The 27,941-nt window shown below is 34.9% G+C and overlaps 1 protein-coding gene across 1 annotated transcript in view; it reads left to right on the top strand.

Annotated features, from left to right (window-relative positions):
- Positions 1-5,575: 5,575 nt before the first annotated feature.
- Positions 5,576-27,941, top strand: part of LOC128217693 (E3 ubiquitin-protein ligase PDZRN3-like) — a 147,983-nt gene continuing 125,617 nt past the window's right edge. The window contains exons 1-3 of the mRNA XM_052925011.1: positions 5,576-6,324; positions 12,386-12,466; positions 18,518-18,679. Coding sequence (XP_052780971.1) covers positions 5,626-6,324; positions 12,386-12,466; positions 18,518-18,679 — 942 coding nt within the window. The 5' untranslated portion in view covers positions 5,576-5,625. The remainder of the gene's footprint in view (positions 6,325-12,385; positions 12,467-18,517; positions 18,680-27,941) is intronic.

Raw genomic sequence — 27,941 nt, 5'->3', positions numbered from 1 at the left:
ACGCTTATTTGTAATGGTGTATCTTTGATATTACCGTTTTATGAGATAAGAAACAAAAATGATTGTCTGAAAGTCAAAATAGTTGTATCTCAGGTTTCGCGTTGCTAATGCTTCAAATACTATGATTTGCCTGCTATACAATCACTAAAAAACTATTCATTCTATGATTTTTAAGTGTATACTTTTCTATTAAGATGTTTTCAATTTTTTTGCGTAGTAGCTTCGTTCCGGTGTATTCTTGCCATTGTTTTGGACATAATGCTTTCAATTTATTCTAACACACATGCCCTGATACGACATTGAGTCATTCATACGTTTGATGAAGCAAAGTAGTTCGGATTTAACCTGTAAAACATTTAAATTGTGCGAAGCCTTTATAAAAGCACTAGTATTATTTCTACGTTACACATAAATAACATTTATTTATCAATAAAACTTGAAAAAGCACAATCATATTCCCATTCTTAAAACAGACAATTTCCGAGAATCTAAAAATAGTTTCAGCATCATAAACTGACTGATTTTCTAAAAATAGTTTCTACATACAATACCTGACCACATGTTTGTCCTCAACGCTGGAAAACGACCCATCTGATAAGCTCTGCATTTGATAGGAATTGTTTCTAAAGTTGCTCGTAAAAATAAAACCATTTTCCTTAAACAATTAAAACGTGTATGTTCATAAAACTTGCCTTACGTATGATATCTAATCAAAGCACAAAAAAACCTTTAGAAGCGATTGAATGGGGCATGCATTGTAACTTTAAATACATGGGGATACGTCGACTGAAGAGATACGCTGTGCATTTTGAATGGAATTATTGCTGAAGTTGTTTGTAAAACAATGATTTTCCTTAAACAAAACATGTATGTTCATAAAAGGAAATGATATATATGATGTATTGTATTTTCCAATCGTATGATATTTAATCAAAGCAACGAAAAACCTTTAGAAACGATTGAAAGGGGCGTGCATTGATTGTAACATTAAATACATGCGGAAGGGGTATTACGACGATTGAAGTGACATTTACATAACACAAGACGCCATATAATAGATACAGATATGTTTGTTTCCTCGCCCAGTGTGGGCACAAGCGCTTTTGGCCCTCGGCACATTTTCACTTTTATCTATGTGCCATTCACCCATTCCCATAGTCGAATTAAAATTTGCAACTCTCACATATTTGCCCGCAGATAGTCTTTCAGCGCTTCGCGCTTTGATTAAACTTTGCTGCTACTAAAGTAAAATAAAATGTTTTACGGTAAAAACAAATATCATAGTTTATGTCCTTTCCTGCATCTATACATAATATGGGAATTCGAACATATGCACAATACTATGTTCGAATAACTTTTGTCTATTTTATATGAATTTACTTAATCAGCATTGCGATTGCAGCAGCTGCTATAGACATCGTGATATGATAAATATTTTAAAATAATATCTCCGCAGGTCTAATAACAGTTCATTTGAAAGCGAGACAACTCTTAAGTTCCGAATTTTTAATTTAAAGCGAGACGACTCTAAATGCAATGCAGTACAGCTTCACTTAGGAATGAGATAAATAACATAAATTAGACGATTAGGACAGTCTGCATAATACCAAAATTCTAACTATGTTACGTTCCAACGACGTTAGAATACGAAAATGAAGTTCTTTCGGATATGAGCTCTGACAATTATTTCATGGTGCGAACCAGTGTGTGACACAGAATAGCATTAAGCCTAAATTGTTTCAGTTTCTTTGCAAAACCAACACATTAAGAACAGAACAGAACAGATAAAAAATAAAAGACTTGTACAAAGTACATCATCTTCTGAACTCCATATATATATAATACTTGAACACCTTCAATAACTATATTTATATAAAGAAGATCTGCCACAGGCACGCTAGCAGGCGTAAAATTAAATCAAACGTAGTGATATAATGGCGATCTCTGCAATCAATATAAAGTGTTAACTAATTCCTGGGACAAGCAGGAAACGGCCATCTGGCCATCAGTTCCCCCAATCATCCAATCATTTAAATACATCAAAGAATCTCACGACAAATTTGATTAATGAATAATACTGTTGACAAAACAATGGCAGAGTGTGGCTTGACAATTATGATAACAAGATTATAGACTACTGGCCGGACATAAACAAAATGTGATCTCTTCGCATTTTAAAACCTTCGGAGCGTTGAAGTTAAGTCCCCTTGAATAGAGCATTAGTCACGTGTTCTTTTAGCTATTACTAAACCATTGCATGGTGAACTTTTAAATGTGAACAATACAGGGTCTACAAACGTCAGAGACTCAATACTTAGGTGAAAAGTACAGAAACAAGCTCAGTAGCAAAAAAACGCCAAAGACACATAACACAAAGACAAAAAGTCACAAACAAGAAACATGGAAGAGCAGCACAAAACTCCACGAACAGCACAGTGCATACATACTATATATATATCAAGGATTGTTAGGTACCGCTTTGGAAGGGTCAGTAAAATTTAAATTTACTGGGTGTTTAAACCAGTTTTTACGTGCACAAATCTCACTCTTATCCAAACAATCCTATCAACAGAAAAAATAAAAGGTAAATCTTATCAAATATGCATTAACTTGAGAAAACTTATCTGCAGACGGAGGAACACAATTCAGAGCAACTAATGCAAAACTTTTCAAAGGTACGATGCAGTCATTGTTTGAAACTATGAGCACCACACTCAGTCTGCCTTATAAAATAAAAGGTTTAAAAATGTGTGATCATAGAGTGTCATAATAAAAAGCATCACTGTACCTAAACTGGGAACAAGTAAAGAAAACATTATTAAAATAAAAGCGGCATAAAACTCAAAAGGGTAAATATATGGTGTTTTTTAAATGAATCTTATCACACCAAAAATGTTTTACAATTGAATAACAATTACACATTTTTGTCAAAAACTATTGTAATAAAGATATCATGTAGCATCGATATTGTTTTGCATTTCTGAATGTCAAACTCAGGTTCAAGACCTGGGTGAATATGGGTCAATTGGTCGAAAAATATCACATTTTATTTTTAAAATGTAGGTATAAGGTTAACCTTTTAACATTTGCAAAAGTATGAAAAAATGTGTGTTTTTTCCTGCTTACAAAAACGCAAGTATTTTGTCTATTTATCAGTACTTTTGATGACCCGTGACATTTGAACCGGAAGACATCACGCATGCAGTTGTCAAGCGTCTGCATCGCGCGTCACGCGCATGTCAGTCGTCTGATACACAGCACGCTGGCAGACGACAATAAATCAGGCCGACTAAAATACATTAAATTCCGTTATTCTGGACAGCTCGACGCAGCTCCCCCGTGAGAAAGTTTAACTGCGAGATACTTTATAAAAGATAGTAATCATTAGTTCCGTATTTTTCTTGATAACTCTGAAAGCTGACACCTTGAGGAAGGAGCTAATAAATTTCAATTTTACCGAACCACCAACGTGCTGTATCAGGGATTCCAAATCATTTCAACAATTACAAAGATTAAACTGTATTTTATTCAGTTCCAGATTAGAAGTACAAAAGATTGGAAATGCTTATTGTTTTATATATGCACAAAATTACATATACATTCATATGCACTTTAAGTTTTTAATGTGTTCTTTGGCCACATTCATTTAACACCAGATAATGTTTGTATTGTTTGCTGTTATAGTCTGTAATGCATTCAATGAAAATAGGAAAATGAAATAGAATTGTACGTAATTTAACATAAATATTAGAACATTAAAAACAAAGTCCGATATAAATTTCGATATGAGTTTATATGAATGTGTGGTTTTGTCTTTGGTTTGAGTCAACATGTGCTGTGGGTAAGTTAAATATGAACCTGTAAAACGTAAGAATCCCTGAGTGAAACTGGCGAGTTTATTTACATGTCTAGTAATAACATTATCATAGTACCAAAACACTCACAACCGTTGTCTACCTCATAAACGCTTTGATCCTAGCATAATTCAGATTATTTTACTATTCATTGAAATTACAAAACATAACTGATCATACAGAACAGCGTTTATCTACAGCCTCTCAGTATCAATCATTATATTATCACTCCTCTATTCAGCTGATCAGGGTAGTTTCTAATCAATTGACGTTTCACAATTCCTTTGATGTGGCCAAATAAATAAAATAACTTGTACAAATATTTGTTAATACATAAATCGTACAAACTGTCTGCGTAGAAAATGTAGGGGGTCCCGTAGCTCGACAAGAATGAACAAAAACACAGTACCTCAGAGTAAGTAAGGACGTTATGAAAGCTGGAGCTGGGGTTTCGGGGGCAAATATTCTCAAAATAGATGTTATATGTCAATATGGTAGAGAAGGTAAGGTTCTTGCATAAATTACACCAAAAATGCATCATTTTAAACTAAAATTAGACAACTAAAATTAGGGAGAGGACGTCACTATCCCCCTTGACATGTTAAGGGTCGATTAGGAGATTCCTGAGGAAAGGGGGGGGGGGCACATACCCCTAAAATGCACCTACTTCTATATCAAATTCTTACCGCCCATGTACTCGGGTGTTTTTCAGTTACCCTCTGCTTGTTTATTTCTTAAGCTACGTTTGTTTGAAAATATAAATTGTATCATTATTTCCAGAAAGTCCCTGACCAGTCTGTTACTTTATTGAGATGATTATCAAGTATTTATAAATTCTGAAGTATTTAACGAAATTCAGCGTCAAATTCATGAATAAAAATAAATAAAACGCATATCTCATCGTACACTAACGTAAGGCTTTCAACTGATCTAACTCCTATGATATAGATCTATAAAAAATCACTGACATACGATAATAATTATTAGCCTCTTTTCTGGATGAATAAAGCTTTCCCTTGGTCAGACTACAACCACGATCAAATGTGTTTGTACCTCCCAAAATATCCTCAATGCAAATAAAATCGAAAAGGATAACAATGCTTCATTTTTCTTAAGATGTTTATTGCACTCTTTTGTCACAATAAACATTTCTTTGAGTGATGTAAAACGCAAAAGAGGCCAATTGGGTTTTGGTTTTACAGCTTTTACTTTGGGTGCCGTTCGGTTTGCCTCATTCACCAACAGAATTTCCGATAACAATTGTCCAAGGCACTGGCGATAATCAGTCGCCTTTAAAAGCCCGCTGTATTTAAACATACCGGTTAAGGTGATATCCAACACTTACCTAGCGGGTAGAGTAAAACTGTAAATTGGAAATATATTAAATCAAATGGTTATTGGATTAGAAACTCATTACTGAAATATCATACTTGATTTATTACTCTGTGTAGCTAAACCGCAAAATGCAAAAAAGTGTATAAATTAGAAATTAATGGAAATACTGAGTAGAAAGTTAATAATGATATCTTTATGAGAGGTTATAGATCTCCATCTACGGGTACGAGACTAGTGACCATTCGTCGATGCGACAGTGAAGCGTTGAATTATATGGCTGAAATAATTTTTAAAAGCTACTTTGAGTGTTATCGTATATGCCATGCACGGTTAGTTTGACAAGACATCAGAATTGATTAACCGTAAATTATAATTGACCGTAAAGTTGAAAGATACCAGTAGATTGAATTGGAATGTTTCTTGTCTGATTGTAAGAATGGGATTTGATACTGAGAAGTTTGTGTGCTACGTTTCTGAGGACAGGAAATGCTCGTTGTGCAATCTTGTTCTGGACAATCCAGTCCAGGGACCGTGTAAGCATGTGTTTTGTTCCGGCTGTATACTTCCTTGGGTGGTGGAACATGGCTGTTGTCCTTTCAGATGCCAAGCATTGAACACTGGAAACCTGACCAATGTTTTGGCGCTCAGGGATCTCGTGCTTAACATGAAAGTTGTCTGTGAATTTAGATTAAATGGCTGTACGGAGCAGCCAAAGCTGAGAGAGTTTATCCCACATATCAAGGAGTGCGCATACAGAAAAGTAAGGTGTGGGAATGAGGGGTGTGATAGGTTGGTTTGTGCGAAGGACTTAGAGGCCCATGAAATTCAAGATTGTGGTTTCCGTCCTGTTGGTGTCTGCGAATCTGGTTGTGGAGCTGTTTTGAAGAAAAACGATTGTGAGCATGATTGCATTCAATACCTGAAGTCTGAGGTGCTCAACCAACAAACACGTGTTCAGAATATCGAAAAGGAGCTAAAACTATTAAACGACCAGCTTAAGACTCGGGAGAAAGAATTACTGTTACGAATAAAGGGTATGAAGAAACGTTTACAGTTTCAAGGTATCAAACTAGTCAATCAAGAAAAAAACCCGGAAACGATGCCAGTGGACAACAGCATGGAATGCACGACCAAGGTATGGTGGCTTTGTGTTCATAAGATGTATAATGCCTCTAGCATGTTGCGCTAGTGTTCATATTCTGCTTTGGTCAATACATTTGAGTGTGAACACAAAATATGTCAAATGATATATAAATTTCTATATTTTACATTAGCAATGAACGTACAATACAGCGTACCCCTTGCAGAGATTATTCTAAAAGTAAGTGTGCATTGACGTGAATAGATGTTTATTAACAAGCTAGTTGCATAGCTCCGTAACTTCTGAAATCCGTCCAAATGGTTGATACTGATAGACATTTGACCTCAACGTTTGATAAATGAGACCGAGCTCGCTGCTATTATGTAATGTTTTACAGTATGATGAAATGAAGATATGATTAAAGCCATGAAGTGTGCCGATTACTTCTTGGGACATTGATCTAAAATTGAAATGCCATAATTGAAATAGAACAAAGCATCCTTCTTCCATAAGTGCAATATAATAAGAACATTTCAAAGAAAGTTACATGTGTCCACTATATTTATAACGAATACATGGTATGAATGTATGTATAAGGGTATACTATACAATGGTCGAATGTATCACGAGAATAATGTCAAATTATATTAATGGATAAAGACAACCGACCCATCACTACATCACTGATAATGTTAAATATTTATATCGGGCGACTCCTTAATTGAAAAGTAAGTGTGACATAAACGGCCTAAAAACATATACATACAGCTATTACAGCTTATGGAGTTACCCTTTCTTTTTAACTGCATTCTGAAGAGAAATTACGTATTTTGCTATCTTTCAAGAGGAAACAAGCTCCTTTATTTCATATGAGGAACAATGTTTCGTATATTCCTTTTCTAAAAATAAGACCCCTTTAAAAGGTAACATAATTCCAAAATTACAAATGTGTGTACCGGGTACCTTATAATACAAGTATATGCATATCGACAGTATCATATTCACACCTTAAGTATATACAAAATAATGATAAAATATATTATTTTTATTAAAAAAGGGAGAAACTGACGATGTAGACACTTACAGATTTTTTTTTGATTTTTTCGTAAATTTTGATTTTATGTACACATGTACAAGATAACTGCATTGCTTTCCGCATATGTTTAATTTTCGTTTTGTTGAAACATTTATTTCATAAAATAGAAATAAATGATTTTTTTTTATAAATTACACCTCACGACGGAAGGGCAATCCTGTGGACACAATATTCGCGACAGCGGCTGCTGCATCGCCGAATTTGCGAATAGTATCCTGAATAATCCACACAACATAGGAACTTGGGTATTATATCAGGCACAATTAGCAGAATAAATCAACATATGACGAGCCATGATCTGGTGACCATTGGCTTTAATTCTTTTGCTTCCCGGATATACAAAAAGAGTTTCTTTAAAGATTGCGCGAGGATTACAGAAGGCGGCTTTTCTGTTTGAAATTGTACAGGTTTTCGGGATTTCGGGCTATGTTCAATCCCTCCACAGTAGACAGGATGTCCGCAATTCTTTTTAATGTTTTTAACATTTCGACGAATTGAAAATTGAAATATATTTGACTCCTTAAGCACAATTTAAACAATTCCATTATACCATTTATTCAGATCGGAGTAAAACATGTCTTTTTACAAAAATGTTAAATGGTGTATTTCTGCTCAGTCTGTGTGGTAGATCCTCGTGTGTGTGGCATAGCCTATAATCTGCTCAGGAGTCTCCACTCGTGCCTTTTCGCACCATTTTGATGATGAAGGTGACAGCTTCTTGAATTCATACTGATTTATACTCGCACTGAAATATGAGCGAGCATGCCTTCTCTTTGAACACACGTTCGTATCAGTTTTGATTTTTAACTAATGTTCCGGTTATCGATATATTGTACCCATTAGACTAGCTGATTAAAACGAATGGTAATGACAGATTGGACATTTGGTGACCCAAGGTCCCGTGCGATGTAGGTGTCCATGTACATTAGGCGGGAGGTGGGATGGTCATTTAATTCAGGATAGGCGAAATATACATGTTTTGCAGACAGGATCTACTGCCCGTACTCACGTTCCATGCAATGGAAACAAGATTCATATATAATTATGTTTACAATTCTAAAGAAAACTTCGCATATAGCCAAACATATTAGTTACCCATAAACATTTTCAAACAAAAACTTTTGTCAACATTTTTTTAGTTATCCAATAGGTTAATTTCGTTAAGATATTAACAATGATAGGATTTATGTTAAGTTGCAACTGATTTTGATTTTCAATGCAATTATAAGCCACGTGTATCAACTCACGCAACTTTACAAATGAATTTATTGTAAAGCAAAGCCAACGTCTTACAGTCACGGACAAAAGAACAAAGATCTGCTGTTTACGTAAGAAAGCAGGGAGATTAAACTGATCCTATCATATCCATGTTTCATTGATTATGACATGAAATACGACATTCTTCTAAATGAGATCAAAGTCTTACAGTAGCAACAGACGGCGAGGTAATTCTGTAATCGACATATTTTTTATTCGCATGGTGTTAGCACTTTCCAATTCTAAGGGTTGCGATACGAAAAATCTATGTCGAACGTTGTCAGGGGCATTTGCTAGGACAGGTATATGCTATGTGACCCAACCATCAAATCGCATTCGGAGCTCCTCGGCCATTATTTTCAAAAACTGGCCGAGAAGGTCCGAATGATCAAATCGTCGGAGTCTCCCGTAATTTTAGTAGAAGTTAGCCGTGTAATCGATTGTGCAATATACTGCAGTGCAGTTATGTACCTTGTTTTTAAAGTTACCATTATTTTTCGCGACCCTGACTGACACGTGGACGTATTTCGCGACGATGTCATTTTTCATTTCCTACATTTATTCCGTTCTTAATATCCTTTCAATTTATGTTGCATTTCAGACATGTTATGACGCGACATTGAACTGATGGCACTTTAGTACCCCACTAGCCGGATTCAATACAAATCTTAGGAATATTGACATTTTCTTCTAGCCCGAAAACAATTTTAATAGGTTTTTACCTTTGGGATTGTGTGGATTGTGATCACTGATTGCTTGTTTTAATGAAATACTTTGTAACCATGTAAAGCTTTTAATGCAGAACACATTAAAATGGAAGCCTAAAGATTTTGTTACTTCAGGGAGGCTTTCAATGTTAATTACATGTTTGGACCACTGCATGTTGTCTTTGTTTTACTATCTGACAGCTTCCAAATCTTTCTAAGATCCTAGCCTAGCGTTATCCAATTAAGAAAACAAAGTGTCCAATTAAAGGCATAAAAGCTACAGTTCATTCAAAGACACACTTCTTTGCACAGTATCATATTCATTAATTAAAACTAATCCTTGAACCAAGTTTAAAGGGTCTTGCACATGTTTTCGTAAAATTGAATTTTTTGAATGAAGAAATGTAGCGAGGAAAATCATAAGGAGTGTTAAAATAAGATACAAAAAGCTGGAACCCTTCAGTAGATGTTGATATTTGTCCAGATATCACCTTTGAAGACCACAATTTTCATTAGTGTTCATAGTGTTAATTAGTCACTTAATCATGGCTTTGTTGTTGTGTGTTTGGTTGATTGACATAATCATGTGATGTTATCAATATATTTTTAAAAGGTAGAAATATCCATCACTTTTATTTAAGTCCTGATGGCCTAGTGGTGAATGCGTTGGTTTTCTTTTTTTTCTTGACTTTACCGACTAGTGTTGGCACCCCACTAAAACCAAATACTTTTAATGCCCCCGTCCGTCCGACTCAATAACTCAGAATATTATGGACAGATTTTAAAATAACTTGCCACTTGTGTTCGGCATGCCAAGACGACGTGTCGCATGCAAGAACCGTGTTCCTACCTCTAAGGTCAAGGTCACACTTAGGTGTTTATTCCCAATGGAATGCTGCATATAAGGACATAGAGTATAGGTTGTCGTGTCCGGGCTGTAACTTTCCCTTGTATGGACAGATTTTAAAATAACTTGCCACATGTGTTTGGCATACCAAGACGACGTGTCGCGTGCAAGAACCGTGTCCCTACCTCTAAGGTCAAGGTCACACTTAGGTGTTTATTCACAATGGAGTGCTGCATATAAGGATACAGAGTATTGGTTCTTATGTCCGGGCTGTAACTTTTTCTTGTATGGACAGATTTTAAAATTACTTGCCACATGTGTTCGACATACCAAGACGACGTGTCATGTGCAAGACCCATGTCCCTACCTCTAAGGTGAAAGATACACTTTGTGTTTATTCACAATGGAATGCTGAATATAAGGACATAAGAATGTAGGTTGTCAAGTATGGGTGGTATTTTTTATGTTCAGAGGCAATTTAAAATAACTTGCCATATGTATTTGTTTGATCTTTAACTTTTCATGTACTGACCTTGTTCATAGGTCAATGTCACATTCGGGGGCATTCGTCACATACTGTGACAGCTCTTGTTTTTAATACTATTATTGTTTATTTTTGAGCAATTTTGTATCGTTGAGAAGTATAATGATAAAATAAATGTTTTTAGATGTATTACCAGGGAGGAAAAATGTTTGGTCCTAAAACACGATCAAGTACCTTTAAGCTGTTTGTTGGTTACAGCAGCTGACAGGCATAGATTAAAGCTATAAAACTGTGACTGGGCAGCATTAGCCCACTTGAGAAGGATGGCTGCATCAATCATAGTGTTACAGTATACAGCTAGGGAACGGTCTGTTCTACTCATTCTTGTCTAGTTTATAGAAAATAGTGAAATATCTGTCTATGGTCAAAATTTGAGAAGAAGCCTGCAATGGTAGAATACTTTAATGGCTTGCTCAAATTCTGGATTTATTCAGCAACGCTCGTTAAAAAACTGTGTCTTGTTCACAGAAAGTTTTAATATCTAATGACTCTAATTTCAATTAGTAATTATAATAACAGTTACTGTATAAAGCTTTTTACAACTGTGTGACATTTCCAAGGCATTTGGCTAAGTTAACAGCCATTATCATCAACATTTAAATTTATATTTATCGACATAATGAAATCCAACTTATAATTATTGCTGTTGTAATATAAGTCCAAGTAAAGCAGTTAGATAATATCATTTTTAGGCCTTGCAGACTTTAATAACTGTAATCTACCATTGGCAGGTCAACATAACATTTTTTACATTTGATAAAATAATGAGCATATCAACTCAACTCTAGCGCTGTTAGAACTGCTCTGGTTAATTAACATAACCAGTCAGCTCTAATTGACACGGAGCTGTGTTATGCATGAGTAGCTTGCTTAAAGTTGGGCTGTAATGCGTATTCATAATATGTTATGCCATCAAAAAATAGTGCACATAAGCTGCGTCTTTACCTAATTAGCCAATTAAAAGCATAGAAAACACAATTGTTTTTATATCATGAGTTACAAAAGGCAATATAAAAAGCAGAATATGCAAATAGTTTCCAAATGAAGGCGTCAAACAAAATCAAAACAAATATATGTGTATAATTATATCTGTGTTTACATTTTGGCCTCGGCCAGAGATATTGGTACAATCGGTTAAAAGAAGAATTCAGTTGTTCTCAGATTTATTCCACGTATATGAACCATGAATCCTGGAAGAAACATCATCACCAGGATGATATTGAAAATACAATGCTTAGTTGGCATAAGATATCAAGCCTAAATATTATTTTATTTCATTTTATCCCCATAATTCATGATTATATGTGTACTGTCTCTAGATGTTTATGTTAATTTGTTTCACAAAAAGTAGCAGGCCAAAAGCAGCTTTTAGGGCTTTGATATTGTTTCACAGCAATTTGAGGGAATCTCTTTTTAATGAACCTGAAGTCCAGCGTATGAAATTTCTGTTGCATGACCTTCAAAGTGAGTTAAAGCTGTGACTGTCACAGTTTCATAAAATGATATTATATTGATTGACCTAAGATCAAAGACAGAAATGGAAACAGTATCATTTTTTTCAGAAGTGCTAAAATGTCTCTATGCTAATTATTTAATACAGTGCTGGGAATGGGCCAAAGGGAACATCTGCTGGCTATTTCTGACAGTTTTTTTTGTTGTTTCAGTGTGGCACTGAGAAGAGGATGACTTTAGTTCTTGAGCGAGCTGCTAGTAGCCTCGGATTTAACATCATGGGTGGACTCACAGTAAGTGTTGATGCGAGTGTCTACATCTTGTACAGTAGGATTGTAATATAATTCATGGAGTAAAGGCCATAATGTTACAAAGGAACCTTCTTTTATTTAATGTTGCTTGGTACTTTCTCGTTTTACCCCTAATTTTAAATGTAATTTCTTATTGGGATTTTTTTTCACCTTTTGGGCACAGTTGCGGCAAAAATCAAAGAAATTGGTATGTCTGTCTAAAAACTATGCAAAGTAAAACAATGGTATGTTTGTGATAGTTCAGTACCAGTAATAGTATCAATGTAATTGGCATAGTTTGTTGTAAGTCCATACAGTACATTGAATTAGAATAATCTGTGCAGAACCTTTGTTCGAAAATATAAATATTCTATAATAATCGAAGGATTGCCTGTTATAATTTGAATTTTAAAATAAATGGCTTTTAAAGGAATCACAAATAAATAAATTATATGATGTCTACAGACAAAAGGAATGTTTGTCAAAGAAATCCATTATCGAGTAAATTGATGACAAAAAGACCTCAATAAAAATACTGATACAACATATCAGAAATAAACAATTCAATTTGTATAACTGTTATCAGTTAGACATATATATTTACATGGCTGAAAATAATGCTCAATATTATAGCAGTTTAATTCTTTTTACTTTAAGTGATCCTTAGCTTATTTGTAGTAGTAGATCGTGTTCAACAGTTAATTCTTGTAGAATTTATAGAGAATGTCACAGACAGTATGTGCCGTATATGCACATTTTTGTTCTTTCACCTACGAATTAAAAGGACAATGAGGTTTCATATGTTGGCATGGGTGGTGCGCCATAGACATGTAAATTGCTGAGCATTACAAATTGTATTGTAAAGGTAACATTTAAATATCTTAAACCTTTGTTAAATACAGTGGACATTTTAAGTAATGCGGAACAGTGATAAAGAATTGATTCAGACAGAAAAACTGTCAGTGAAAGCTTAGCATGTATCACCAGCCCTTTAGACTTAGGTGACAAAAGCTTTCGCTAATCTAGGAGGGTTCCACATCACAAGAGGTACGGTTAATTTATCGGCAGTTGTTTAATACCCGTTTGCTTTCATCTTGGTAATATTATTAAATATATTGTAAAACCCGCTTTGATATTTTCCATTCTAGTTGTCTTTTTTATTTGTTGTTAGAACTATTGTAGAAAATAAATGTATTTTCCCATACAATATTGGCTTGCTGGGTCTTATCTTAACCAGATTGCATCGTCTGCTATATAATGAAGAGCTGATTGGATAAAAACTGAGTCCATTATACCAGGCATTGGATGATAAGAGATGGATGCACCAAACAAGACCAACCCAACAACAGTGGTTTTCTTTTTAAAGACTGAGGGTCTCAGTTACTACAGATTTCTTTATTCCAGCAAGTTTTGTCCAATGTTTATTGCTGTCAACTGCAGGCTGTGTTGTTATAACTGTTTACTGCCTATACCAAAATTGGTGCTTCACTGAAGGTTTCAATGTTTTGTTCAACCCGCCTCAACCTTTGACTTCATGCTTTAAATTTACAAAAAAATTAATGCCCTGGTTCATTTTGTCAATTAGATGGCTTCAAAGCTTAATGAAGTGTATTAAGAATGTGTGTATAGGGGTTCTTTTATTACTCTTTGTTGATTCTACTAATTATACTAATTAAGTACATCACTCTGTGGTGTTTGAGATTAACTATTGATTTAAATTGAAAAACTGAACTACATGTATGTCACAAAATGAGGCCCTATTCTGGTAGGAAGTGTTTTTTTCGAAGATTATCATATTAACTTGTTTATAATGGCTGCAGACTCTTCTTGGAATAGTATGAAAGAGGTCTGAGAATTAATCTTTGGGTGCTGTGAGTAATTGTTTACAAAATATTTCCTAACTGTCCCTTCCAATCACAACCTACATGTATGGCTGCATCACAATTAACAGTTGACGTATGTTTTTACCAATTTTTCGTGATCTTAAAAAAATCTCCATACTTGTGTGAACAAGCTAACTAAAGTAATAAAGCCTGTAACAATTCCTCAATGTTTACATGAATTTTATATCCTTGCTGCTTTTGCTTCTGATAAACAAAGAGTGAACCCTATCAGGAAATATGATTGTAGTAAGGTTTTAAATAATAAATAATGATTTTCAAAGACTTGCAACATTTTACTGAGATTTTGTCAAGAAACAAAAGCCTGCTGATTTCACAATGAATAAATTCAACAAACAAATGTCAGAGCGGTGTAAATCAAGCATAGGAAATTGCCTTGGCCGCTGGCGCTGCACACAGCCATGTCATCTCTCCACAATGCACTTGGCATTCCGGGAAATTAGGCTGTAGAATTTATGAAAACAAATGCTGCATTATTAATGAAGCAGCCTCTTTCATAGCTGTTGTTTAATGTTTTGATTCTGTCAAAGTGTTTTGATAAGTCAGTAAATCTGGCTAAATAATGTCTTTGCCAAACAGTGCGCATGTGCTCGGAACTGGATAGTGACTACCAATGCAGTATGCTAATACATGCTTGTAGTTATTCAATACAAGCCAAGGAAATGGAAGTGCCAAGACTTCCTTCTCACATATTTTTAAACAAGATTCATTTGGCTTGGATTACAAAAGACTTTCAGTCATCTTTTCGTCACAGTTGTAATGCTCTGTTACAAATGGGTTTCTTCATCTAAGGCAGGATTGATGTTCTCATCATAACATATTTCTTTGCAATCCTAGCTATTTTATATCACCAGACACAATCGTCATCATGTAGAAATAGAAATAAAACAATGAAAAGGAAACAGTCCAAACCTTGTGATAAAAATAACAGGCTTATAAGAAACGGCTGACCTTTAAGTATCAACAAAAAACTAAATTTCTTTCATCAGCTATGCCATTAAACATGTGTATCTTAAGACTTAATTAATGTGACCTTGAGTTCCAAGTGCATCATCTCTTGAATACCAAGAACTTTTTCTGCCATTTGTCTTGACTGGTTCCAAATGAAGCCATATATCTGATGTCATTCAGGGCCTTTTCTGGAATTTTCAGAATTACTGGAGGGACTTCCATAAGGGTCCTGTCACTTGTTGATAAAGAGGCTGAGTCACCATGAATCTTCAATGCTGATTTTCTCCTATTTAAGGCATGGTCAATTTGATTAATAGATTGGCAGAAAAATGGTAGAAAATTGCTTTTTATACAAAAACAGTTTATCACTATTTGCCGATGAATGTTAAGGTCCAGCGTTACTCATTTCATGCAAATCTCTATTTAATGTGATTACTGTCTGCAAATTGAGACAAATTGTAGATAATTGGCTTTTCAAAGTTTCATCACAGTGTCTTTGAATGAATCTATGGTAGTTTATATGATGGAATTTATTGTATTTTTCATGGGTCTCTTGTTTTACCAGAGCAGTGATTATGAGTCAGTAAGAAAGAATATACGAAGTCTTATTCATGGTGCCATTAATCACCTGATAATGAAATAAAAGTCAGTTTTGGTGCCTTTAATACCATTTAAAGTATGATTCAAAGACACGTTTGCAGGTCATGTTTTTTTCTAGTTTGTAGATGTCACTTGGTGATATGGTCTTGATGATGTCAGTTCTGAAATTCTATACAATTTTCTAAGGTGGGCATGTGTTTATTGTGCGATTTCGTGTATGTAATGTTGTCATTTTGGAAATTTGATACCTCAATAATGAAAACAACCTATTCATTATCACCTGACTACCAAATGTGGCAGAAAATTAAGGGCTCAACGCCAAATACACAAATTGCGGGCTCCATGCCAGGGTATGGAGTGACCACTAGCCAAATAAAACGCCCAGTGGTCAAGCATAGAGGTGACACTGTCCGGTAGCAAATTGTCCATGTGATGTATTGTCCACTTAGAGTCGATTGAATGTCTGACAAGTGCTTGACCAAAGAGTGGACACATGTGGTCATCTGTTATTTCTGTCAATGTTGGGGAAGTCACAAATTTGGCCCTAAAAGTTTCAGAGGAGTAATTTGTCATTGAATGGCATTTACAGCAGCATTCACAGACTAATTAATGTCGGTGGATTTTTGGATTTAAACCATCCAAACTACCATAAATTTATTCTGTTTATACTGTTACAGACTTTTTCATAATATGTCAAATAATATATCAAAATTACAAATAATGTACTTTTCTTTTTTGATGATATTCAAAAAAAATGTTGACTATACAGTGCTTATATACAAATGCACATATATATGTAATTTTTACTGGAAATACTGCATGCTTTCTGTTTAGGTTCCATCCAATACAGTTTATGTTAAGATCAAAGGTTTTATAATTGAGTTATGATTGAAACCTAATATTTTCGCTGTCTGTGATTAATTGAAATACATGTCAGGTTCCTGGCTACCCCTGGTGGTCATTATTTCTTCCCAAGTTGACCTGTACTAACCTCCAATAATTTTGTGACCAAGGTTTCAGTCATAGGATACCATTGGGAATATATCACATTGGGGTAGGTTTACTGAAGTTTCTTTGAGTCTAACAAGAGCCTTGTGTATAATTTGATTAACTGCAGAAAGAAATGCACTGAGTTGAGGCAGACGGTCATTTTGGTCATGATCTTTGATTATGTGACATGTTTTTATGAGTGTATAAGGATATGATGCGACACTTGCTGGATGGACGGAATATCTTTATTTCTCCATCAGTCTTGATTTTCTTAATCACCCAGATGTTCACAAGTTTTTTCCTGATTGAGAAAAGATCATTGTTTGTAACTGCTTCATAGTTTGAGCATTTGACAACAGTGTACAATAGGGTGGTTGTTTCAAGCCAGGAGATGGTAATGAATAAATTACATCCTCTGATGAGGTCCAGAGTTATAGCAGGGTAGTTGTTTTTGAAAAGTGGGGCTTGGAGTGAATAAGTTATGACCTGTGGTTTTGGGAGTAAGGGTGTTCTGATAGAAAGGGTGTTTGACAGCAGAGTTACACTTTGGTTCTGTTTCTGTGATCCTCCTGGGTAATAAATAAATCATTACCAATAGGGGACAGATTGTGACAACCAACATCTGATTTGGTGTGAAATATGCTGTACATTCAAACTGAGTGCTGGTAGTGGTGCAGCTGAAGGCATGTCCACAGCCACAACAGCCACTGGGAGTGCAGTTTGATGACAAGAAAAGCTCCATATTTAATTCGCAATTGTCAAAAGTGCAGTTAAGAAGAGTTTTACAAACAAGTCTCATGTAGGAGATGAATTTTGGCCAGCCAAAGGCTTGTTTAAAATCATCTTTGAATAAGCAATGGTAAAAATGTGTAACATTTACTGTTGCCATTTAAGACAATTGCATTAGGTTGGCCCATACAATGATGAAAACTTCAGCTGTTTGCAAAAAATCATGAGTTTTATTATGCATTTTTGTTTGTTTTTTAGATGAAAAATCTGTCAAAGAGTATTTGCAATAGATTTGTTAAAGGCATGCAAGCATTTGTTTAAAGATTTGTCATTTTCTTTGATGTCTAGCCTAGATTAAACTAAGTTTTTCATAAACACAAGTGAAACAATTTATTATTTGTTTGTAAATAGTTTGTGTAGGGATAATTTTAATAAATTTGGTTTAATTTGAAAACAAGAAATAAATCTGAGTAATATAGAGTGTTTAAAAGTTTTATATCCATTGACAAGCAGACTTGAAAAGATAAACAAACATATATCAGGAGAGTTGAGGAAAGCTCTGCCACAAAAGGTGTAAATACTATAATGTCCATAAAGTCATAAATTACTGAGAAAAATATACAAATGATGGAATGAAACTTAAATACAATGTGTTCCTTATACAACAAAGGAACATTTTGTTTGTCCAGATATGCTTCAAAAGGGGTAAATTATATTAAAAAAGATGGGTTTTCTGATTTCTGATACTCACTTTGTATTCATTTTCCAGATTGTACAATATTCGATCATACTCTTGGTGTTAGATGGCTCCATATATTGATACACAATCTTTCCTCTGATATTTGGTTCCAATACTTGACCATCTATGTGTCTTCTTCTTCAGCCCGAGCCCAACAACAATGGAAACGTCATCATCAGCCCAAACAACAGCAACAACAACAACCAGCATGTTGGCATGGCAACAGAGGGGATTATCGTTTCCAAGGTCCTGGCTGGTGGACCAGCACAGAAGAAGGGTCTCCAAACACATGACCAGATTGTCAAGGTGATTGTAACCAGTCATTACAGCTTAAAAAGCATTTCAATTGAATGTTAGCCCAATACATCACGGCCAATTTTAAGCAGAGCAAATATCAACATTTGTTTTATTGCGATTTTGGTTATCAAACAATGAATATAAAGCTCTCTACAAGCAAACTTCCATTGTCATAAAGTGATTAATGACATGGAAAATAATATTTAGCAACTCTCTTGTCTCATGAGAATTAACGAACAAGTGTAAAAGTGAAATTGGTTTGGGTTTCTGTTTGGTCATGAAAAACAACTTTATGATGGTATTCGTAGCTAATTGAGAGTTGAAAGAATTGTTCTGTAAACTTATTTGCAGAAAAATGTGACCTTTAGCCTGTAGTGGTCATTTTGATAAAAGTATCAATACATACTTAATGGTTTATAAGAGGCAGGTGATATTTATGAGAGTAGACAAGTGGAAGACAAACAAGTCAGGACACATGGCTTTTATAGGTCTATAGGACGGCTGTCTCATAAATTTACAACATCAAAAGCTCCAAAAAGTCTGTCCAGTATGTCAGCTTGAGAAAAAAAACTTAAATCCATTTATGTGTTATATTAGATTTTTTACTATAATTTTATGCTACTCTGGGCCAAATCAGTTTACCAGATATCATAGTGGCTGTAAAATCACACCAGCAGCCAATGGTATAAAACTGGTTATATGTTTAATTTGGATAAAGTTAGTCAAAATGTTTTTTGATTGGTCAATATTTATCCAATCATGAGTGTTGACCAATTGAATTGCTTCTATGTACAAACTAACCAAAAGATAACCTGCGGATAACTTATCCAGATGTTCTATTTTAGGTACTAATATCAATTATACAGCCTTACAAATAGTTCAATGTGTAATCATGTATGTAGTCAAAATGGGAAGAGAACATTCACCCATTCTTCAGTTTTGCAGCTTGGTATGGCCTTGTTTAATTTCCGTGTTGTATTTTTGCAGCATCCGGATTCTTCGTCTGAGGAATTTGAATACAAAGACATTCAGACATAGATTGGCTAATAATGACAAATTCATCATGATTAGGTATCATTACATTTCGAATTACACAAGATATTGTATTATGTTAACAAATTGAGACAAAACTAGAATTTCATGAAAGGAAAAGCGCTGTAATTTGGCTGTCTCGTGCCTCAGTGCTTGTTCCAAGAACACATTCTTTAGTTTCCGTTAAGGTGTTATTGCTTGTCATACCAATCTTCTTGCAAATGGTCAAAGTGAAAGAAACCCTTTGTCAATTTCAGTTTCCCCGAGCTATAATTTTAATTTCCAGTCTTTTGTCAAGACTCATCCAATGTTAAATTTGTTAGCAAAATTTTGTAGAACTACTTGAGCAATTCTGCTGTATTTGCATGTTCGTAAATTACAGGGTGCTGATGTTGCATGTTGTTTCCTCATTTTTGGTGACTTTCCCGCACGCCAGGGTTTTGTCACATGACCAATGGTGATCCATCATCATTTCCAGGCTTCAAGTGCCCTTCAAATATTACGCCATTGTGGACGTTTGCATCACAACAGTGAAGTTTTTGTTCCTTTTCTTGGACCTTTTTGTTCCTTTTAAAGGACAGGCAATATCCTCTCTGGTGATATCCATGATTTGTTGAAACTTCAATTTCCCTCTGCTCATCTTGTGCTGGCAGCTTTGTTTCATGATGTTCTCTTTGATCTTAATTCTTTTCAATCCCACCATTCTTCACACAAGGCATAAGGATGTGCCAATGGCCTTTTTAAGTATCCGGGCAGAAAATTGAATTTTATGAAAATGTTTGCATAATAAAAAATTGATGAACCATCTTGATTTGAATATTTAATTTGCAAGTTGGAAGCTCCTTTCTGGAGAACAAGGAATTCTTGTGCATCAGGAATCAGGCATGTCTAATTAGTTTTGAAAGGGTATTAAAATGTCCCAATAAGGAGGTCCTTGTCATGCAGAGGGATTTATGTTATTAAACATGCTATTCATTTTTCAGTGAAAACCAGTATTTCTGCATGTCAGAAATTCCCAAATATTAGTATTAATTTTGTCGTAATGTAATAATGCTTTGTTTTCTTGGCAAGCTAATTTATCATTTTAAATTCAGAAAGAAAAGACATAATTGAATTGAAGTCTTTAATGACAATGACTATTTATAAAGATGACAATTAAGAGAAAATAATGTTTTTTCAATAAAATTTAAATTCCCTGGATTAATTCTCAACTAAATATAATTTGCCTTACAATTTTAAGTTGTAAAATTTGAATTGACTCTATGGGCCTTTTAATTGTTGAAACTGGTTATTAGATTGTCAATGAGGATGATGAAATTTTTTGGAAAGTTGGTTATGCAAATGTCACATTTTTTTGTTCTTTGGGCACACCCCACTTCTTGATAAATGAAATTAAGAAGATTTGTTTTCAATAGGAGTTGAAGTTTGGAAGTTTTGGTGACTTTCCAAAACCATCTGTCACAGTCCTGAAATTGAGTACTCCCCTTATTTGGGAATGTTTTATGTTCCACATGGGTGTCCTTCACATCGTTACGAACCAAATTAGCAAATGTTACATGAAAGCATATTTGCAAGGAGCGTATTTTATGAGTTTAGAGGATAACACTTTGTTCATTCTTAAAACTTTCTTGAATTGTCATGTACAAAATGGGTATCCCCTTTTGGGATATAACTCAAAATTAATGAGTTTTCTCCGTCTTTTTCATTTAACTCCTGGGAGATGTGTTTAGGGAAAAATGCGAACCTTTGCAAAAGTCAGTTCTGATGAGTAGGGTAATTTTTCAAACTGAGATATAAGCCAGAAGTGCTTATTACTGGGAATAAATCATTGTATTGATGAATTTTTTGTTCCCAGTGGATGTTTCTTGTTAATTTGAGGCTATTGTTACAAATGAAGTATGTAATTGACAAGGTTCTGTAACTGGCATTCTCCTGGAAACTTATGTAGAGATCCCATCATGTTTGGATATGTCTTTAAATCTTTATGATTGAGCTTCTGAAGAACATGAAAAGAAATGTTGTTCATTATAGTAAGCTTCTTTTGATGGCACCACGATTATTTGTAGATGCCTTAAATAATTATAATCATCTTGTCAGTCTGTCTGTCTGTCTGCCGGCACCAACATCTATGGTTTATGGTTAGGGGCTCCATTGTGTAGTTTTTTTTATTTTTCCAAGAAGAAAGAAACTTATTATTAAACCATAAATGTTGGTTAGACTCTGTCCTCATTTTCAATGTTTTTTTCTAAATTAAATTTAATCTATCAACTTCTTAAATTTGATCAAAATGAAATACGATCTTTAAGGACAAGTGAAATAACTCGAACTTAATGTTGTCTGATTTATGGTGCTTTGTTAACTTAATATTCAAATTAAACGAATGAATTTACTTTTTTACAACTTGAAAAGTTTTAAAAGAAATTTAATGAAACTTGAAGCATTATTATATCACATTTCAAAAATGTATGTTATACAAGAACCATAATTCTATGACAAATGTATACCAAATTGCCTCCCTTCATGTGAGTTTTGTTTGATATTTGAAAGATAAATTAATAGCATTTATTATGTGATGGATCTATAGTTGGCGTTAAGTCAACTATGAAACAATAATTCTTTTTACAGTGTGCTTTTGTGTAGCAAGGGGCATCACTCCAGTTATAAGATACCTGTTGATTTATGCCAGGAAAGGAATAAGCATTCAATGCACCAATCTTGCTCTTAATGCTCTAGTCGTCCATGCTCACTTATACATCCTCTCTAAATGATTGACTATACTTAACTGTATTGACAGACATGACATTGAAATCCAGATATGAAAAAGTCCCATTCCTAAAAAAAAACCTCCAACTTTCTTTGATTTTCATTACTCATCTCACTGCCTCCGGAAAACTGTAGACTTAGCCAGGGAAACCCTTACAAAACCCAGCTGGATGAAAGGTGGCCATTTCCTGGTCTTGCTTGTTGCCGCCAGGGATAAATGTCATCACAAAATCCTCATAATTATCTGCCTGACTGATGTCCAACCTTATAAAATTATATCAAGGTTCTTCTGTGACAATTGGTGGCATGTTGGAGATATTCTGAGGCACTTTCAGCTTCTTGTAGCTAGGCATTTTTTTATATTGTCTCTTGAAATGACTAATAACACAGCGCTGAGAGTTTTACATGCATTCCATAATTGACTAGGTTGACAGATATTTCAGTAGGAATTTCTCTTCACTTATAAAAACTTTAAAATAACTTGGAAACTAGAATCTGTTTGTTTATAAATAGAGAACAAATTATCTTTGATATTTTGACACCAAAAACAAAAAACACACAATAATAAACAGAATTATAGGTTTATTTTGATGATTATTTGATCGTTGATATTTTGACATCAAAAACAAAAAACACACAATAATACATAGAATTAAAGGTTTATTTGGATGATTATTTGATACGTCATTAGTTTGTTTTGAAAGGAAAAATATAGAAAAGAGGAGTGGGACATGACATGGAAATCAATGTCCAGAAAACATGCATGTTTATGCCTCTAATCAAATATTTGCCTGAGTTAATGAACTCTATCCTGATGGGGGTCATATTGCATGTCACACGCACTCTCACAAATGAACGTCATTAAGGGCCACTCCGAATAAGGGACTCACAGAGGTCATTTCCCCCATCACTCTCAGGTCTGGAGGGCCTTTTTTGCTGCTCATTAGTTATGGAATGCTGCGCTTTATTAAATGCAGATTGCACTGGAATTTGAATCACTATTGCACTGGAATTTGAATCATTGTTGCACTGAAATATGAATCTCTGTGTCACTGGAATTTGAATCTCTGTTGCACTGGAATTTGAATCTCTGTTGCACTGGAATTTGAATAACTGTTGCACTGGAATTTGAATCTCTAGCACATGAATTGTATCACTGATTCAATGAAACTTGAATCCCTGTTGCATTGGAATTGAATCACTATTGCACTGGAATTTGAATCTCTGTTGCACTGGAATTGAATCACTATTGCACTGGAATTTGAATCTCTGTTGCACTGGAATTGAATCCCTGGTGCAATGAAACTTGAATCCCAGTTGTGCTGGAATTGAATCACTATTGCCCTGTAATTTGAATCAAGGTTGCACTAGAGTTTGAATCCCTGTTTCAATGAAATTTGAATCTCTGTTGCTATGATATTTGAATCCCTGTTGCACTGGAATTTGAATCACTGTTGCACTAGAATTTGAATCTCTGTTGCACTGGAATTTGAATCACTGTTGCAATGAAATTTGAATTCCTGTTGCAATGAAATTTGAATCACTGTTGCACTAGAATTTGAATCACTGTTGCACTGGAATTTGAATCACTGTTGCACTGGAATTTGAATGTCTGTTGCACTAAAATAGGTGGCGTACGAAGTAATAACTTACATTTGGGGTCTGCCTTAATCATCAGATCATTGTCATTGGTTTAGGCCCCATGACCAGGGGTACTTTCTAAATCACTCGTTTTGACACCCTGGCATGCAGTACCTTTTTTATCCAGAAATAAAATACTCTCAAACTGATACATAGCTTGAAGCTGTATGTCTCTACAAAACAGCTGTGCTCAGATAGAAAAGTCATGCTCAAATAGATAGAAAGTATAAAATCACCTTGTCTTTTCTAGATTTATGCTCCGATAGATAGAAAGAAATCACATCTAGCTTGAACTAGACTAATGCTCAAAGATGGATCAAAATCACATCTTAAAGGGAATAGACACCAGATGATGCAATTACAAGAAAAAAGTAAATTGTCAAAAACTGAAATAAGTTGATACACATTGAATCTTCCTTACTCATGTATCACATCGTTTAAGACACATGTATCTTTCGCATTTTTAGCATATTTTTCCACCTCGAAATTTACTGGGTTTGTCTACCATGTAGATACCAGTAAATCTTAAAATAGCGTCGGTATTTTTATCTGTACTAATCATGAGTCTTTTATATGCTAAATATAAAAACTTTAACTGGGAAACTATTATGAGCTATTTTTAAACAGTAAACTCAGATGAAACAGCGACAAATTTTCTTTTGTTTATGTGAAGTAATGTATAATCGGCCGCATACTAGCTGACAAATTTAATTTTCTTTTGATGAAATACTGTATTTGCCGATTTTGCGACCATCTGGGGTCTAGTCCCTTTAAACTAGGAAACCATTATGCATTATTTTTAAATGAGGAAACTCAGCTTGGACAGCGATTTTATTAATTGCTGTGTTTATTCTTTTTTTTCATGTAAAATGATGTATTATCAGCCTCATAACAGCTCACATTGACTATTCTTAGAGGCTTCCTCAGTAAAAATGTCAGTGGAATACCACTGGAATACCAGCGGTATGCCGGTGGTATACCAATGGTATTTCAGTGGTATACCAGCGGTAAACTTTGGTGGTATTCCACCAAAATTTACTGCTGGTATTCCACTGGAACTCCACTGAAATACCAGCGGTAAATTTTGGTGGTATTCCTAATGTCAAAGCAATAGAGTAACTCAACACTCAGAAAGTTTTAAATTTATTGAGTTAATAAAGCATAAACTCAGGAAGTAAAGATAATTGATAAACAAATTGCCCATGGGTTTTTTGCTGTATAATCTTGATTAAAAACAAATCTTGTGTGGCTGTCTAGCTCTTAATGAAATTATTTTCCTCTTTGTCAATACAGAAGTTTATTTTTATGCTTTTTAGGGAGACTAAGGTCAATTTATTGCATATTTGGGACCCTGTCTGCTGTTCCGATTATTGTTTAATAACTATTATTGTACCCGTTTTGCATTGCTGGGAATTAAATAGTTTGATACACAGAAAGAATTACTTGTTTCATTTTCTTCTAGGGATGATGAATAAATGCAGGAGGAAGAGTACTTAACTAGTTTGAAAAACTCTTTAAATTCACATTTAATGTATTGTTGAAGTTTAAATTTCTAAGTTGCACCATCTTCAATGAAATTTCAGGTGAATGGTTAAAACAAATTGATTTAAAAAAGCTTAAATTAAACTGTAAAAAGGCCGTTAAATTTGTTGTTAACTCAGTCAATTTTCCTTACAAGAATTTCAATGGCTGTCATTGATTTATCAGATTTCACCTCATGACAATATAATAATGCAGAGAATGTAAGTGGTTTAGCAAATATCTCAATAAAAGCTGCAAATGCCTCTATTGTTCATAATGCACACTGATTTTACAATTTGTTTTCCATTTCCAGTTCATTTGGTGTAGGAGCAAAAATATAAATCCAAGCCTCAGAGAGTTACTTCCGATTGTCTTCAATTAGGTCTATCCAATAGTATTTATCTTGGGAAGGACATCTGAAAGAAATGTTTTTAAAACTAATATCGCACACAAATTATATTTACGGAGTCAATGACATGAGCAAGATTCAGGGGGAATTTTTATGAAGTAAATGAAGATATTTTTGGCTGCACATGTGAAATTCGCTCCTGTAGTAGCACCCTGACCATTGACTCAATTTAATGCAGCTCAGATCCAGCTAAAATAAGAAAATAAATGTACATATACATCCCCCATGTCTGGGGAATAGCAGGGACATTGACTTTCGGTCAAGCCCATCCCAGGTAAAAACTTCTTTTAAAATCCTAGCCAGATGCGCCCTCACCCTGGGGACATCCTATTAGTAAGGCCCATTCCCTGCTATTTTTGGCCCAGAAACAAAACCATCGCATTCACTCAGCACTGAGGGGCCACTGCAAAGGTAAAAACATGGCCCCTTTCGCCCCGCTATTCCCGGGTAACTGCCGGACCTGGGGGATCGTGGTTACAATTGACAGGTGCATTATTCAAGTTCGTAAGTTTGAAGGCTAAGGAACCATATATAGATGCACAGAGACATGAACAATAAAATACTTGTAAGATCTCATTAACTAACTAATTTTTAATAGTAGGACTAACAACTAATTGGATAATTAGCAAGCCCGATTTCTTAGTATGGTGCTTGGAATGAAAAAAAAATCAACAGTCCAACAAGCCCTGCTTTGAAACTAAGCAAGCCCAATAATCATTTAGGTACACTGTGTGGGACTATTGTCATGTATCTGGGAGTTGTTTTTAAAGCTGTGTCATTAAAAATAGAGCTGCCTTCCACTTACTTCAAATGTTTTTGGTCTGGCTACCTGTTTATCTGTATGTGATAATCTGTTCGTCAAATATGTTGGGTTAATTTGTGAATTTTAACATTATCTTTCTCAACTACTGCAAAGTAAGTAAATATAACACTGCTCATTGACATCACACTCTGCAGTGGGTCTAGTGTTTATTGTTTTAACCTCACTGTGCTGTCAGGTTTCCATTGCAGTGCTCCTTCAGAAGCTATAAATGTTTGAAAAGGCAAACACCTGGCTAGAAATCAAAACCAAGTAATAATTATGGTATTTCAAGGACAGAAGTATTAGCGCTAATAGTTTATAGAGAGCTATCATGAGGTTTGTGGTCAAACCATCAAGGCAGAGGATGGCCATCGTAAGTGTGTAAAGCCATCATCCTGCAGGGTATATCTTGGTGTGCAGGAATAAGGCTCCCGTGGAGTAGATCTTGGCATGCAGGAACCACTCAGACCATCCTGCAGGGTATATCTTGGCATGAAGGAACCACTCAGACCATCCTACAGGGTAGATCTTGGTGTGCAAGATCGATATATCGCAAGCCACTCAGACCATCCTGCAGGGTAGATCTTGGTTTGCTGGAATAAGCCTCCTGCAGGATAGATCTTGGCTTCCTTGAATAAGCCTATTTCAGGGTAGATCTTGGCAATAACGGTTACCACCCAGACCATCTTGCAGGGTAGATCTTGGTTTGCTGGAATAAGCCTCCTGCAGGGTAGATCTTGGCTTCCTGGAATAAGCCTCCTGCAGGGTAGATCTTGGCTTCCTGGAATAAGCCTCCTGCAGGGTAGATCTTTGCTTCCTGGAATAAGTCTCTTGCAGGGTAGATCTTGGCTTCCTGGAATAAGCCTCCTGCAGGGTAGATCTTGGCTTCCTGGAATAAGCCTCCTGCAGGGGAGATCTTGGCTTCCTGGAATAAGCCTCTTATGCTTTTAATTCTGTTTTAAATTAATCCATAATAACAGGCAAAATGTAGGTGATCATTAGCCTTTAGAGTACCATGTAATGCATGGCACAGAGTACTGGAGTGTTTGTTTATTTCCTATTTTAGAGTCATTTTGATAGGTCATTGCCTTAGGTTATTTGAT

Source organism: Mya arenaria, chromosome 14, assembly GCF_026914265.1.
Source record: "Mya arenaria isolate MELC-2E11 chromosome 14, ASM2691426v1".
Classification (NCBI taxonomy): domain Eukaryota; kingdom Metazoa; phylum Mollusca; class Bivalvia; order Myida; family Myidae; genus Mya; species Mya arenaria.
Note: the sequence above shows the minus strand (reverse complement) of the source record. Positions and strands in the feature narration are given on the sequence as shown.